General features: G+C 44.0%; 1 protein-coding gene across 1 annotated transcript in view; it reads left to right on the plus strand.

The window, feature by feature from the left end:
* Window positions 1-7,712: 7,712 nt before the first annotated feature.
* The window catches only part of LOC119277077 (RHOMBOID-like protein 12, mitochondrial), a 6,660-nt gene continuing 2,673 nt past the window's right edge, over window positions 7,713-11,699 (plus strand). The window contains exons 1-3 of the mRNA XM_037558295.1: window positions 7,713-8,189; window positions 8,274-8,388; window positions 8,471-8,590. Coding sequence (XP_037414192.1) covers window positions 7,822-8,189; window positions 8,274-8,388; window positions 8,471-8,590 — 603 coding nt within the window. The 5' untranslated portion in view covers window positions 7,713-7,821. The remainder of the gene's footprint in view (window positions 8,190-8,273; window positions 8,389-8,470; window positions 8,591-11,699) is intronic.

Consider the following 11,699-nt stretch of genomic DNA (forward strand, 5'->3'; position numbering starts at 1 on the left):
ATGCGAACCATGCCTCATGGGCAAAATGACCAAGACTCCGTTCTTCGGAACAATGGAGCGAGCAACCAACTTACTAGAAATCATACATACTGATGTGTGTGGTCCAATGAGCGTTGAGGCTCGCGGAGGATATCGTTATGTTCTCACTCTCACTGATGACTTAAGTAGATATGGGTATGTCTACTTGATGAAACACAAGTCTGAGACCTTTGAAAAGTTCAAGAATTTCAGAATGAAGTAGAGAATCAACGTGACCGAAAGATAAAATTTTTACGATCAGATCGTGGAGGAGAATATTTAAGTCACGAATTTGGTACGCACCTAAGGAAATGTGGAATCGTTTCACAACTCACGCCGCCTGGAACACCTCAACGTAACGGTGTGTCCGAACATCGTAATCGCACTCTATTGGATATGGTGCAATCTATGATGTCTCTTACCGATTTACTGCTATCATTTTGGGGATACGCTCTAGAGACAACTACATTCACTTTAAATAGGGCACCGTCTAAATCCGTTGAGACGACACCATATGAATTATGGTTTGGGAAGAAACCTAAGCTGTCGTTTCTAAAAGTTTGGGGATGCGATGCTTATGTCAAGAAACTTCAACCTGAAAAGCTCGAACCCAAGTCGGAAAAATGCGTCTTCATAGGATACCCTAAGGAAACCATTGGGTATACCTTCTACCTTAGATCCGAAGGCAAGATCTTTGTTGCCAAGAACAGATCCTTTCTGGAAAAAGAGTTTCTCTCGAAAGGAGTAAGTGGGAGGAAAGTAGAACTCGATGAAGTACTACCTCTTGAACCGGAAAGTAGTGCAGCTCAGGAAAATGTTCCTGTGGTGCCTACACCAACTGGAGAGGAAATTAATGATGATGATCAAGGTACTTCGGATCAAGTTGCTACTGAACTTCGTAGGTCCACAAGGACATGATCCACACCAGAGTGGTATGGCAACCCTGTCCTGGAAATCATGTTGTTAGACAACGGTGAACCTTCGAACTATGAAGAAGCGATGGCGGGCCCAGATTCCAACAAATGGCTTGAAGCCATGCAATCCGAGATAGGATCCATGTATGAAAACAAAGTATGGACTTTGACAGACTTGCCCGATGATCGGCGAGAGATAGAAAACAAATGGATCTTTAAGAAGAAGACGGACGCGGATGGTAATGTTACCATCTATAAAGCTCGACTTGTCGCTAAGGGTTATCGGCAAGTTCAAGGGGTTGACTACGATGAGACTTTCTCTCCCGTAGCGAAGCTGAAGTCCGTCTGAATCATGTTAGCATTTACCGCATACTAGGATTATGAGATATGGCAGATGGACGTCAAAACGTCATTCCTTAACGACTATCTTAAGGAAGAACTGTATATGATGCAGCCGGATGGTTTTGTCGATCCTAAGAATGCTAACAAGGTATGCAAGCTCCAGTGATCCATTTATGGGCTGGTGCAAGCATCTCGGAGTTGGAACATTCGCTTTGATGAGATGATCAAAGCGTTTGGGTTTATGCAGACTTATGGAGAAGCCTGCGTTTACAAGAAAGTGAGTGGGAGCTCTGTAGCATTTCTCATATTATATGTAGATGACATACTTTTGATGGGAAATGATATAGAACTTTTGGACAACATTAAGACCTACTTGAATAAGTGTTTTTCAATGAAGGACCTTGGAGAAGCTGCTTACATATTAGGCATCAAGATCTATAGGGATAGATCGAGAAGCCTCATAGGTCTTTCACAAAGCACATACCTTGATAAGATATTGAAGAAGTTCAAAATGGATTAGTCCAAGAAAGGGTTCTTGCCTGTATTGCAAGGTGTGAGATTGAGCTCCGCTCAATGCCCGACCACGGCAAAAGATAAAGAAGAGATGAGTGTCATCCCCTATGCCTCAGCCATAGGATCTATTATGTATGCCATGCTGTGTACCAGACCTGATGTAGACCTTGCCGTAAGTTTGGTAGGAAGGTACCAAAGTAATCCCGGCAAGGAACACTGGACAGCGGTCAAGAATATCCTGAAGTACCTGAAAAGGACAAAGGACATGTTTCTTGTTTATGGAGGTGACGAAGATCTCGTCGTAAAGGGTTACGTCGATGCTAGCTTCGACACAGATCTGGATGACTCTAAGTCACAAACCGGATACGTGTATATGTTGAATCGTGGAGCAGTAAGCTGGTGCAGTTGCAAGCAGAGCGTCGTGGCGGGATCTACATGTGAAGCGGAGTACATGGCAGCCTCGGAGGCAGCACATGAAGCAATATGGATGAAGGAGTTCATCACCGACCTAGGAGTCATACCCAATGCGTCGGGGCCAATCACTCTCTTCTGTGACAACACTGGAGCTATTGCCCTTGTCAAGGAGCCCAGGTTTCACAAGAAGACCAGGCACATCAAGCGTCATTTCAACTCCATCCGTGAAAATGTTCAAGATGGAGACATAGATATTTGCAAAGTACATACAGATCTGAATGTTGCAGATCCGTTGACTAAACCTCTTCCGCGAGCAAAACATGATCAACACCAGAACTCTATGGGTGTTCGATTCATCACAATGTAACTAGATTATTGACTCTAGTGCAAGTGGGAGACTGTTGGAAATATGCCCTAGAGGCAATAATAAAAGGATTATTATTATATTTCCTTGTTCATGATAATTGTCTTTTATTCATGCTATAATTGTATTATCCGGAAATCGTAATACACGTGTGAATACTTAGACCACAACATGTACCTAGTGAGCCTCTAGTTGACTAGCTCGTTGATCAATAGATAGTCATGGTTTCCTGAGCATAGCACAAAGATCGTGTAGTTCGTTTGCTAGAGCTTTTTCCAATGTCAAGTATCTTTTCCTTAGACCATGAGATTGTGTAACTCCCGGATACCGTACGAGTGCTTTGGGTGTACCAAACGTCACAACGTAACTGGGTGACTATAAAGGTGCACTACAGGTATCTCCGAAAGTGTCTGTTGGGTTGACACGGATCGAGACTGGGATTTGTCACTCCGTATGATGGAGAGGTATCTCTGGGCCCACTCGGTAATGCATCATCATAATGAGCTCAAAGTGACCAAGTGTCTGGTCACGGGATCATGCATTACGGTACGAGTAAAGTGACTTGCTGGTAACGAGATTGAACGAGATATTGGGATACCGACGATCGAATCTCGGGCAAGTAACGTCCCGATTGACAAAGGGAATTGTATACGGGGTTGCTTAAATCCTCGATATCGTGGTTCATCCGATGAGATCATCGAGGAGCATGTGGGAGCCAACATGGGTATCCAGATCCCGCTGTTGGTTATTGACCGGAGAGCCGTCTCGGTCATGTCTACATGTCTCCCGAACCCGTAGGGTCTACACACTTAAGGTTCGGTGACGCTAGGGTTGAATGAATATGAGTATGCAGCAAACTAAAAGTTGTTCGGAGTCCCGGATGAGATCCCGGACGTCACGAGGAGTTCCAGAATGGTCCGGACGTAAAGAATTATATATGGGAAGTCGTTTTTCGGCCATCGGGAAAGTTTTGGGGGTTACCGGTATTGTACCGGGACCACCGGAGGGGTCTCGGGGGTCCACCGGGTGAGGCCACCCATCTCGGAGGGCCCCATGGGCTGAAGTGGGAGGGGAACCAGCCCTTGGTGGGCTGGTGCGCCCCCTGCCCCCCCCTCTGCGCCTAGGGTTGGGAACCCTAGGGAGGGGGCGCCTCCACTTGCCTTGGGGGGCACTCCACCCCCATGGCCGCCGCCTCCCCTTGGAAGATCCCATCTCCAGGGCCGGCGCCCCCTGGGGTCCCTATATAAAGAGGGGGGGGGTGGGAGGGCAGCCGCACCCTGACATCTGGCGCCTCCCTACCCCCTTGCTACACCTTCTCCTCCCGTAGTCGCTTGGCGAAGCCCTGCCGGAACCCTGCTGCATCCACCACCACGCTGTCGTGCTGCTGGATCTTCATCAACCTCTCCTTCCCCCTTGCTGGATCAAGAAGGAGGAGACGTCACGCTGACCGTACGTGTGTTGAACGCGGAGGTGCCGTCCGTTCGGCGCTAGGATCTCCGGTGATTTGGATCACGACGAGTACGACTCCCTCAACCCCGTTCTCTTGAACGCTTCCGCTCGCGATCTACAAGGGTATGTAGATGCACTCCTCTCTCTCGTTGCTAGATGAACTTATAGATTGATCTTGGTGAACGTAGGAATTTTTTTATTTTATGCAACGTTCCCCAACACCCTGCCCCCATGGCCTCACTCCTCCTCGATGCCCCCTTCCAGATTCACTTCTCCTCCTTGCTCACTCGATCCCGGTGATCTGGACGAAGTCAGATGCCACGGCCACCATGACTGACCCCGTCCACATGGCCACTGCCCTCCCTGCTGGATAGGAGCTTGTCGAGGAGCTCCGAATGCCTCTGCTACTTCATCTGCGCCAACGAGATCAAGTCCAGCACCCCCAGATCGACGTCGTTGCCGTCTTCCTCAACCTCCGGCCACCGCGACATTGCCGTTCGATCCGCGCCGCCCCAAGCTCCCATGTCTTCCCCTAGGGTGCCATTGACACCGTCGTGATCTCCTCTTGCCTTTCCCTAGTTTCCCCTCTCGTTTGCTCTCGTTAGGTATTTCGCCGTGGCCGAGAACCGCCATCCTCCATGGCCATTGCAAGGGTAGCCACTGAGCTCCTCGAATTGACCCCGTGGCACATGCCCGCTCCTATGCGCGCCCATGCCCGAGCCTTCAGCTCTTCTTCCGCGCCCGCAGGGCCACTTCCTCTCTGGCTCTCCATGCCCACGCATGTGCCACATCGCGTTCGTCGTGCCCGCCATTGCCATCACGCTCGCCACAACCACCGCACCACTGTGTCCCGCGCAACGCACATCTTGGTCGTGCGTCACACTCTCGCTGGCTGCGCTTGCCTCGTCTGCTGCCGCCTATCCCTTCGCTCGCCCCGCTGTCGCGCCCCTGCCTCGCGCCGCCTCCTGTCGCGACCATCTTCTGCCGGTCGCCCCCTCAGCCACGCCGTCCGCATCTCTGCCCTCCACTATCGGCCGCTCGCCTCGCCTGCTGCGTGCTTCTTCCTGCTGCTCTACCACTGGTACGCTGTTGCGCCATGCCCTCGACACCGCCGTGGACAAACATGGTGGAGGGATTGTCAATGGAGTACGAGGAGGAGGTGGCGGAGAAGGTGTGGAGAGGCAAGAGGTCTAGGGTAGCGTCAACTGGCTGTGGTGGAGGTGATTATGCGAGAAGGAGCCGGAGCGGAAGGAGAGGTCATAATTGGAAAGAATCGCAAAAAAATCATAACTCGGAGATCTCATTCCAAAAAAATGCTAATATCGATGAGGGGTGATTTCCTTCAATAGGTGGAAAAAATAGGAAATATTGTATGTTATTAAGGAAAGGTAAAAATTTAGGAAAGTTATGATTTTGAACTGATTTCTATGCAAATGGAGTTTTATTGTTTGGTAACATGATATCAGTACCTGCCCGTTTATGACGTGTCTGATTAGGAAAGTTTGCAAATGTTAAAAAACTATTTATTGGGAGGAAAGTTTGTGACGTGTCTGTTATTTGTTTCCTAAAACAAATTTCACTAATGAGAGAAATCGATTGATTTAGATAAGTTAGGAAAGTTAGATTCAAATCTATTATTTGTTTCTTAAAAAATTGTTATTTGTTTCCTAAGACAAATTGAACCAATAAAAGGAATCGATTGATATGAATAATTTAAGGAAGTTAGATCCGTGATTTGTTATACGTTAGGAAAGTCCTGGTTTTAATAAAGAGTGGAAAGAAAAATAAATCGATGGACCAGGATGGAAAGGGGTGGTGGGAGGAGAGACGAAAAAACCCACCGAAAATAAACCGTGGAGACTATTCACCAACTGCTCCATTAGAAGTAGAGATAATACTTGTTTTTTTAGGGGGAATCGCTATAGTACAAGCCCTGAGTCGCGTACACGCAAACGCTCCTTGTGGGCCGGCCAAGGTGCCTATGCGCGCATTTGCTCGTCAACCTGCCACATCGAGTGGCTCATAGGGATTCAAACGCTCACCCCCCACGGATTCTCGCTCAGATATTGATAGGCCCATATTTACAAATTTTCACGTGCCTTTCTCCCAACAGGGTTTTACTTTCGAAAAAACTAACGACCACACGTGTGGGCGTTTGCAGATCGCCCACACGCCTTTCTCACCACTCATTTTGCCACGTATGAATAGATGACATCAGTAGAAATCTTTTTGGTTTTTGGCTTAAAAATGTTTTATCTTCTAAATAAAAAAGCAAACTAAAAATCTGTTTTCACCATTAAATCCGTCTCGACGAGCTCTTCAAAACTAGACCCCATGTTGATATGTTTCGACGATTTTTTTTGCTCAGAAGTTGCCATGATGTTTACACTATAGTTCCATAGTGCTTAAACTAAAGTTGCCATGTGGCAATTTTAGTTTATAGATCATAGCAATTTTAGTTTTTTGATGATGGCAATTCCAGTACTTTGACCATGAAAATATTTTTTTGTTGAACCATGGTAATTTTAAGTGCATGTATCATGGCAATTTTAGTTTATGGTGCATGGCAAGTCTAGTTTCTTAATTCTCCATTTTATAATATGTTAAAATTTACTTTTAAATGTAAAAGAAAATAGTTAAAACATATCATAGCAACTTCAGTGTAAATATCATGGCAATTCATGTGCAATAGACATGACAACTCTTAACCAATTTTTTTTCGCCGAAATATATCGATACGAGATCTAGTTTTGAAGATTTCGTCGCGAGGGATTTAATGGTGAAAACGGATCTTCAATCGGATTTTTCATTTAACAGATAAAACATTTTAAAAACTGAAAATCTGAAAAGATTCACGCATGCATTTATGCAATGACGTGACAATTTATTTGCATTAGAGACTTGTGGTGCGTCTCCTTTCCTGCCACACGTGTGGCAGTTATCGACGTTCTTTACTTTTATCTGACTTTTTAGGATGGAATATTTTTAAAAAGTCTGGAACATTTTTTAAATTCATTCATATTTTCTGAATAGGGGAATAATTTTAAATTCCCTTTCTAAAATTTGAGATTTTTTGAATTGGCAACTTTTTAATCAACAATATTTTTTGGAAATTTGGAAAGAATTTTTTAAATCCATGAAAATTTTCTGAATTGGCAAATATTTAGAGGAAATTTGGGGAAAATCAAATTCATGAACAGTTTTTGAATCGACAGATATTTTTGTAATTTGGTGCTTTATAGAAATTCCTGAATTTTTTTTTGAATTCCTGAGCATTTTTCAAATTTCATAATTTTTTTGAAATATGGGAATATTTTTTCCAATTTGTGAACATTTTTTGACATACACTTCAATTTCGAATTCATGAATTTTTTTAAATGTGAGAACATTTTTTGAAATCCAAGAATATTATTTAATTGGTGAATATTTTTCTAATATGTGATTTTTAATTTTTTGTATATTTTTTAAATTCGTCAAGAAAAGTTGAATTTCAAAACTTAGTGTGAAATCCCAACTTTTTTGAAAAGGAGGAAAAAACAGAAAATAAAAGAAAAACCGAAGAAAAGAAAGGAAGAAAGGACTGGGGCGCCTCCTCCTGCAACGGGCCCGCCCAAAGCGCGCGCGTCGGGTGCGCGTTTGTTGCGCCCTCGCCGCGCGCCGCCCTATGCGCTAAATAGGACTATAGGAGCTCCCCGATCCCCACTCCCCCCGAGCCGGAGATCGGAAGGGAATCAAAACCGCGCCGGCGGCTACTGCCCGAGGTCAGGGAATCGGCGACGGAGGCTCCGTGTCTTGGTGGAAGCAGAAATGGCGATGCGGAGGAGGCTGCCGCAGTTCCAGGCCCTCCTCGCGCAGCAAGCCCTCCGCAGCGCCTTCCCAAAACCCAGACCCCTACCCAGCCCTCACAGCCGCCTCCTCCACTGCCCCTCCACGCCAGCAGCCGCCTCCAGCTCCCCGCTGTCCCACTCCCTCTGGCGCAGCCCAGGCAGCGCCGGTACGCTCCTGCCGGTCAGCGCGGCGGCCGTTGCGGCGGCCGCCCGGGCCGCCGCCCGGGCCGCCGCCAAGCGGTGGCTGACCGCGCGCGCCGCTGGGTCGCTCGAGCTCTTCTCGCTGCAGCGGAGGAGGTCCTCGGACTTGCTCTCTTCGTCCTCCACATTCCTCCGCCGCGTACCCTGGTGAGGTTTTGGCTGGTGGTACGACTTAATTACAAGGGGAAGTTTTGGGTTGTTTGGTCATTTTGGTTTTCGTGTCTCCTGAAGGGGGCGCTGGCTACCATCAGCAGACGGGATGGTGTTGATGCTTATGGGCGCGAATGTGGCCGTCTACATGCTCTGGCACATGGCCAGTCCGGATTTCATGAAGGAACATTTCTCGGTTAGTGATCAATCAAAGGGACCTTGCTTTGATTTCACAAGTGGTTGTTGAAGTGTAATTTGATGAATGTTGCGATAAGCAGATTTCGCTGGACAATCTCAAGAGCGGGCGGTTGCACACATTGCTCACTAATGCCTTCAGCCACTTTGACTCAGGTCACCTCTTCGGCAATATGATGAGTCTCTACTTCTTCGGTTCAAGTGTAAGAAGTTCACTCTTTGTCTATTGTTGCATTGCGGAAAGATGCTTTGAATGTGATATGAGTACAATGCACATACATACATACCTAGTTTCCCCTGAGTGCACCACCTTGTGGTAAAACATCAAACATGCTCACCTACACTTCCTGAAAATCCAATGTAAAAGGTGTGTAACACACTATTTACTTCCCCAATCATGTGACATTAGCTTATCTATGTTCTTTTCACACCAACATCATCTTGTTGAATTTAAAACTGAGACATGACCAAGGAATAGCCACAATAATGTATGGTTAATAAAATGCTTTTGTGCACTGGACCCTTCTGTTGGATTAGAATACTAGTCGCCTACCCACGTGCCTGCAGGGGCTAGCGACTTTGAAACGAATTCACAAAGAAGTTTTGGATTAACTTTACTATGGATGGAAGCTTGTAGGAAGTAGAAACATAAAATTAGATAATTTACAAGCATTATAAAACATGTTATTAAAAAATTCTGCATTATTAGTTTGTTAATAACCATATGGTAAATAATTGTATTTATTTGTTCAATTTCTGATTAGCTTTGAGCATGCGTCCTTTATTTCCAATCCACCTGTGTCATTTTCCAGTTGTATACTTGTGTTGCTGTTATAAGCAATTGTTTCACCAAAATTGTGGTGCCTGATCAATGTATCTTATTGAGACTCATGTTTCCGAAATCAATATTACTAGCAAAAGAGCCCGTGCGTTGCAACGGGAGAAAACGATACCACATGCCCGTAAGGCCGTAACCCAATAAGCATGAGTCAAACCCCAATAGGTCCATGTTCTTTATTTCAACATGACATCCCATCTGTGTTGCTGTTTTTCAATCGTCCCATTCTCGCATACGATGATCATAGTGCTTACAGAACCACAACACGTTTGAATGTGGTAATCCTAAGCCGTCTCACTCTTGGCATGAGATTAGTTATTTTCTCCCTTGTTAGGTTTCTTTCGCCTCCAATTTTGTTTGTCTAGGTGTTCACTTGCAATCCAGATTGGTGCCGGTACGAAAGAAAGACAGAAAGAAAGACGGATCGTGTGCTATTGATTAAAGTTGCACCCCAAATAGCATTTTAAAAATGGTTAAGAGGTAAAAATAACATCATATTCCGATTCTACACATTTTTTAAGCAAATTTCATATATGACATGTTAAAATTGGAATTATGGTTTAAAAGATATGGATATTTCAAAAAGAAAAAACGTTTGTTCTAGGTGGACTGCAGGTTAATTACCATAAAAGACATGGTGGTTTGGTAAAAAAAAAGCAAAAATGATTCGTTTTGTCACTTAAAAGTAAACTGTGGGTTAATTACCGGAAAGTGTAGTTTTTTTTTGGTAAAATCAGAAAAACGATTTGTTTGGCCACTTAAAATAGGACTGCGGGTTGATTCTTCGAAACATAAGGGGGTTTTATGTAAAAATGCATGACGGATGGGCAGAAACACTAGTCCCGTTATCTGGACATGTATAGATTAGTGCCCCAATTGCAGTTGCTTATCTGGACATGTATGTGGTCTGTCTGCCATAAGATTTCACGGATCAATTTAACTGAAATGTATACATAAACCAATGTTGGTTCAAGTGACATGGGAGAAGGACATAAGAATCTGCGCAACCACTTTGGAAATAAACTTTTAGAATGCATTTGTGAATTTGCATTGGTTATTGTTTGTTATTATATTGTACATAACTATTTCTACAGGTGTCGCTTAATTAGACATATGTATTATATTTCAGGGATAGATCTAATTAGAAGAGATGCACATGTCTTCCATCTATAAAAGATGAGGGCATTTCAATTTTTATTATTATTGGTGGCAGGTGACACAAATCAAATTGGAATACACACACAATGTTCTATCAGTAACACAAACCAGGCCATATATAATACAAATGGAGAGCTTGCTGTTTTCTCCTTTCTGAAAGAATGCAGGATCTTGTACTCTTTTTGTCCATCACAGATAGGTATCTTGAATATTGTAAGTGAAAGTATTTTTATAATCTTTTGCTATGAATTTATGAATCTGAATAGCTAACTTAGTAACTTCAGTTCAAATTATATCAGTTTAAAGTTTCAAAAAAATGATGTTACCTTTTCTTCTAAGCAAGTGTATTCCACAAGATGTTTTCTTTCGCTTATAATTTGCATAATTGTATGTATGCTTCAACTATAATACTCCTATATATTCTATAACACAAAAATATTCTTAGGAGTGAAAGCGTGTTGTATCCTTGCATGAGGTCACAAATTTCCTTGGACGCTAGGCTTGTTGGCAGTATGACGCAAGTAAAATTTCATGATGACTTGAATGAAACGGTTGAACTCTGGTCACTTTGGCTTCTGGTATGCCCAGACTATGAAAAGTTTCTTTGTTCGGCACTGATTTCAAGAATATTCTTGTGTTTGCGTGTATGCCTTTGAGGTCATCATCGGACTCTGTATCTCTAGGAAATCCAATAAATGCAATGCACAATCATTTGTCCACTCTTATATGGTGGATTGTGGTTAAGTGCCATGTATGGTAATATAGAATACAATTCCAATGCAAAAACAGAAGTGATAGTTCAAGCCAGCATAATTAAAGAGTTTGAGTTGATGGCCGCTTTCTGCCCGATTATTAAATAGATGACTTCTATTCAATTAGGAATAGCAAAACTCTGAGATATTTTCCATTCAATTCACTCAATTTTATCTCATCCTTATTCTAGCATAGTCATAAGCCAATGCAGTCCATATCACATATACGCATAAAAGCTTCAATTCAGCATTCAATTTGGGATATAAATTCATGGAGAATTTGGAGCAATGAGTCAATCAAGTACTCAGAAGTCTGTAATTAATGTGTATGCACCTGCATGCTAGAAGGGACTGGGTGTCCAAAAAGGTTTTGGTGAGAGAAGTGCTCGACTAGTGGCTCGGGTCGAAGACATGGGCACCTCAAAGGTCCCCTTCGTGTCGTCATTCTGAGCCATTCGAGATTACTCGGATCTGACTCCTGTATCGAAGTCCTTCTTGGGTCCCTAGGAGGTGTCTCCTCTTGAGTTCTGTTCAACTAAGAGTGAATGGTTACATGCCGATTTT

Source organism: Triticum dicoccoides, chromosome 3B (assembly GCF_002162155.2).
Source record: "Triticum dicoccoides isolate Atlit2015 ecotype Zavitan chromosome 3B, WEW_v2.0, whole genome shotgun sequence".
Lineage (NCBI taxonomy): Eukaryota > Viridiplantae > Streptophyta > Magnoliopsida > Poales > Poaceae > Triticum > Triticum dicoccoides.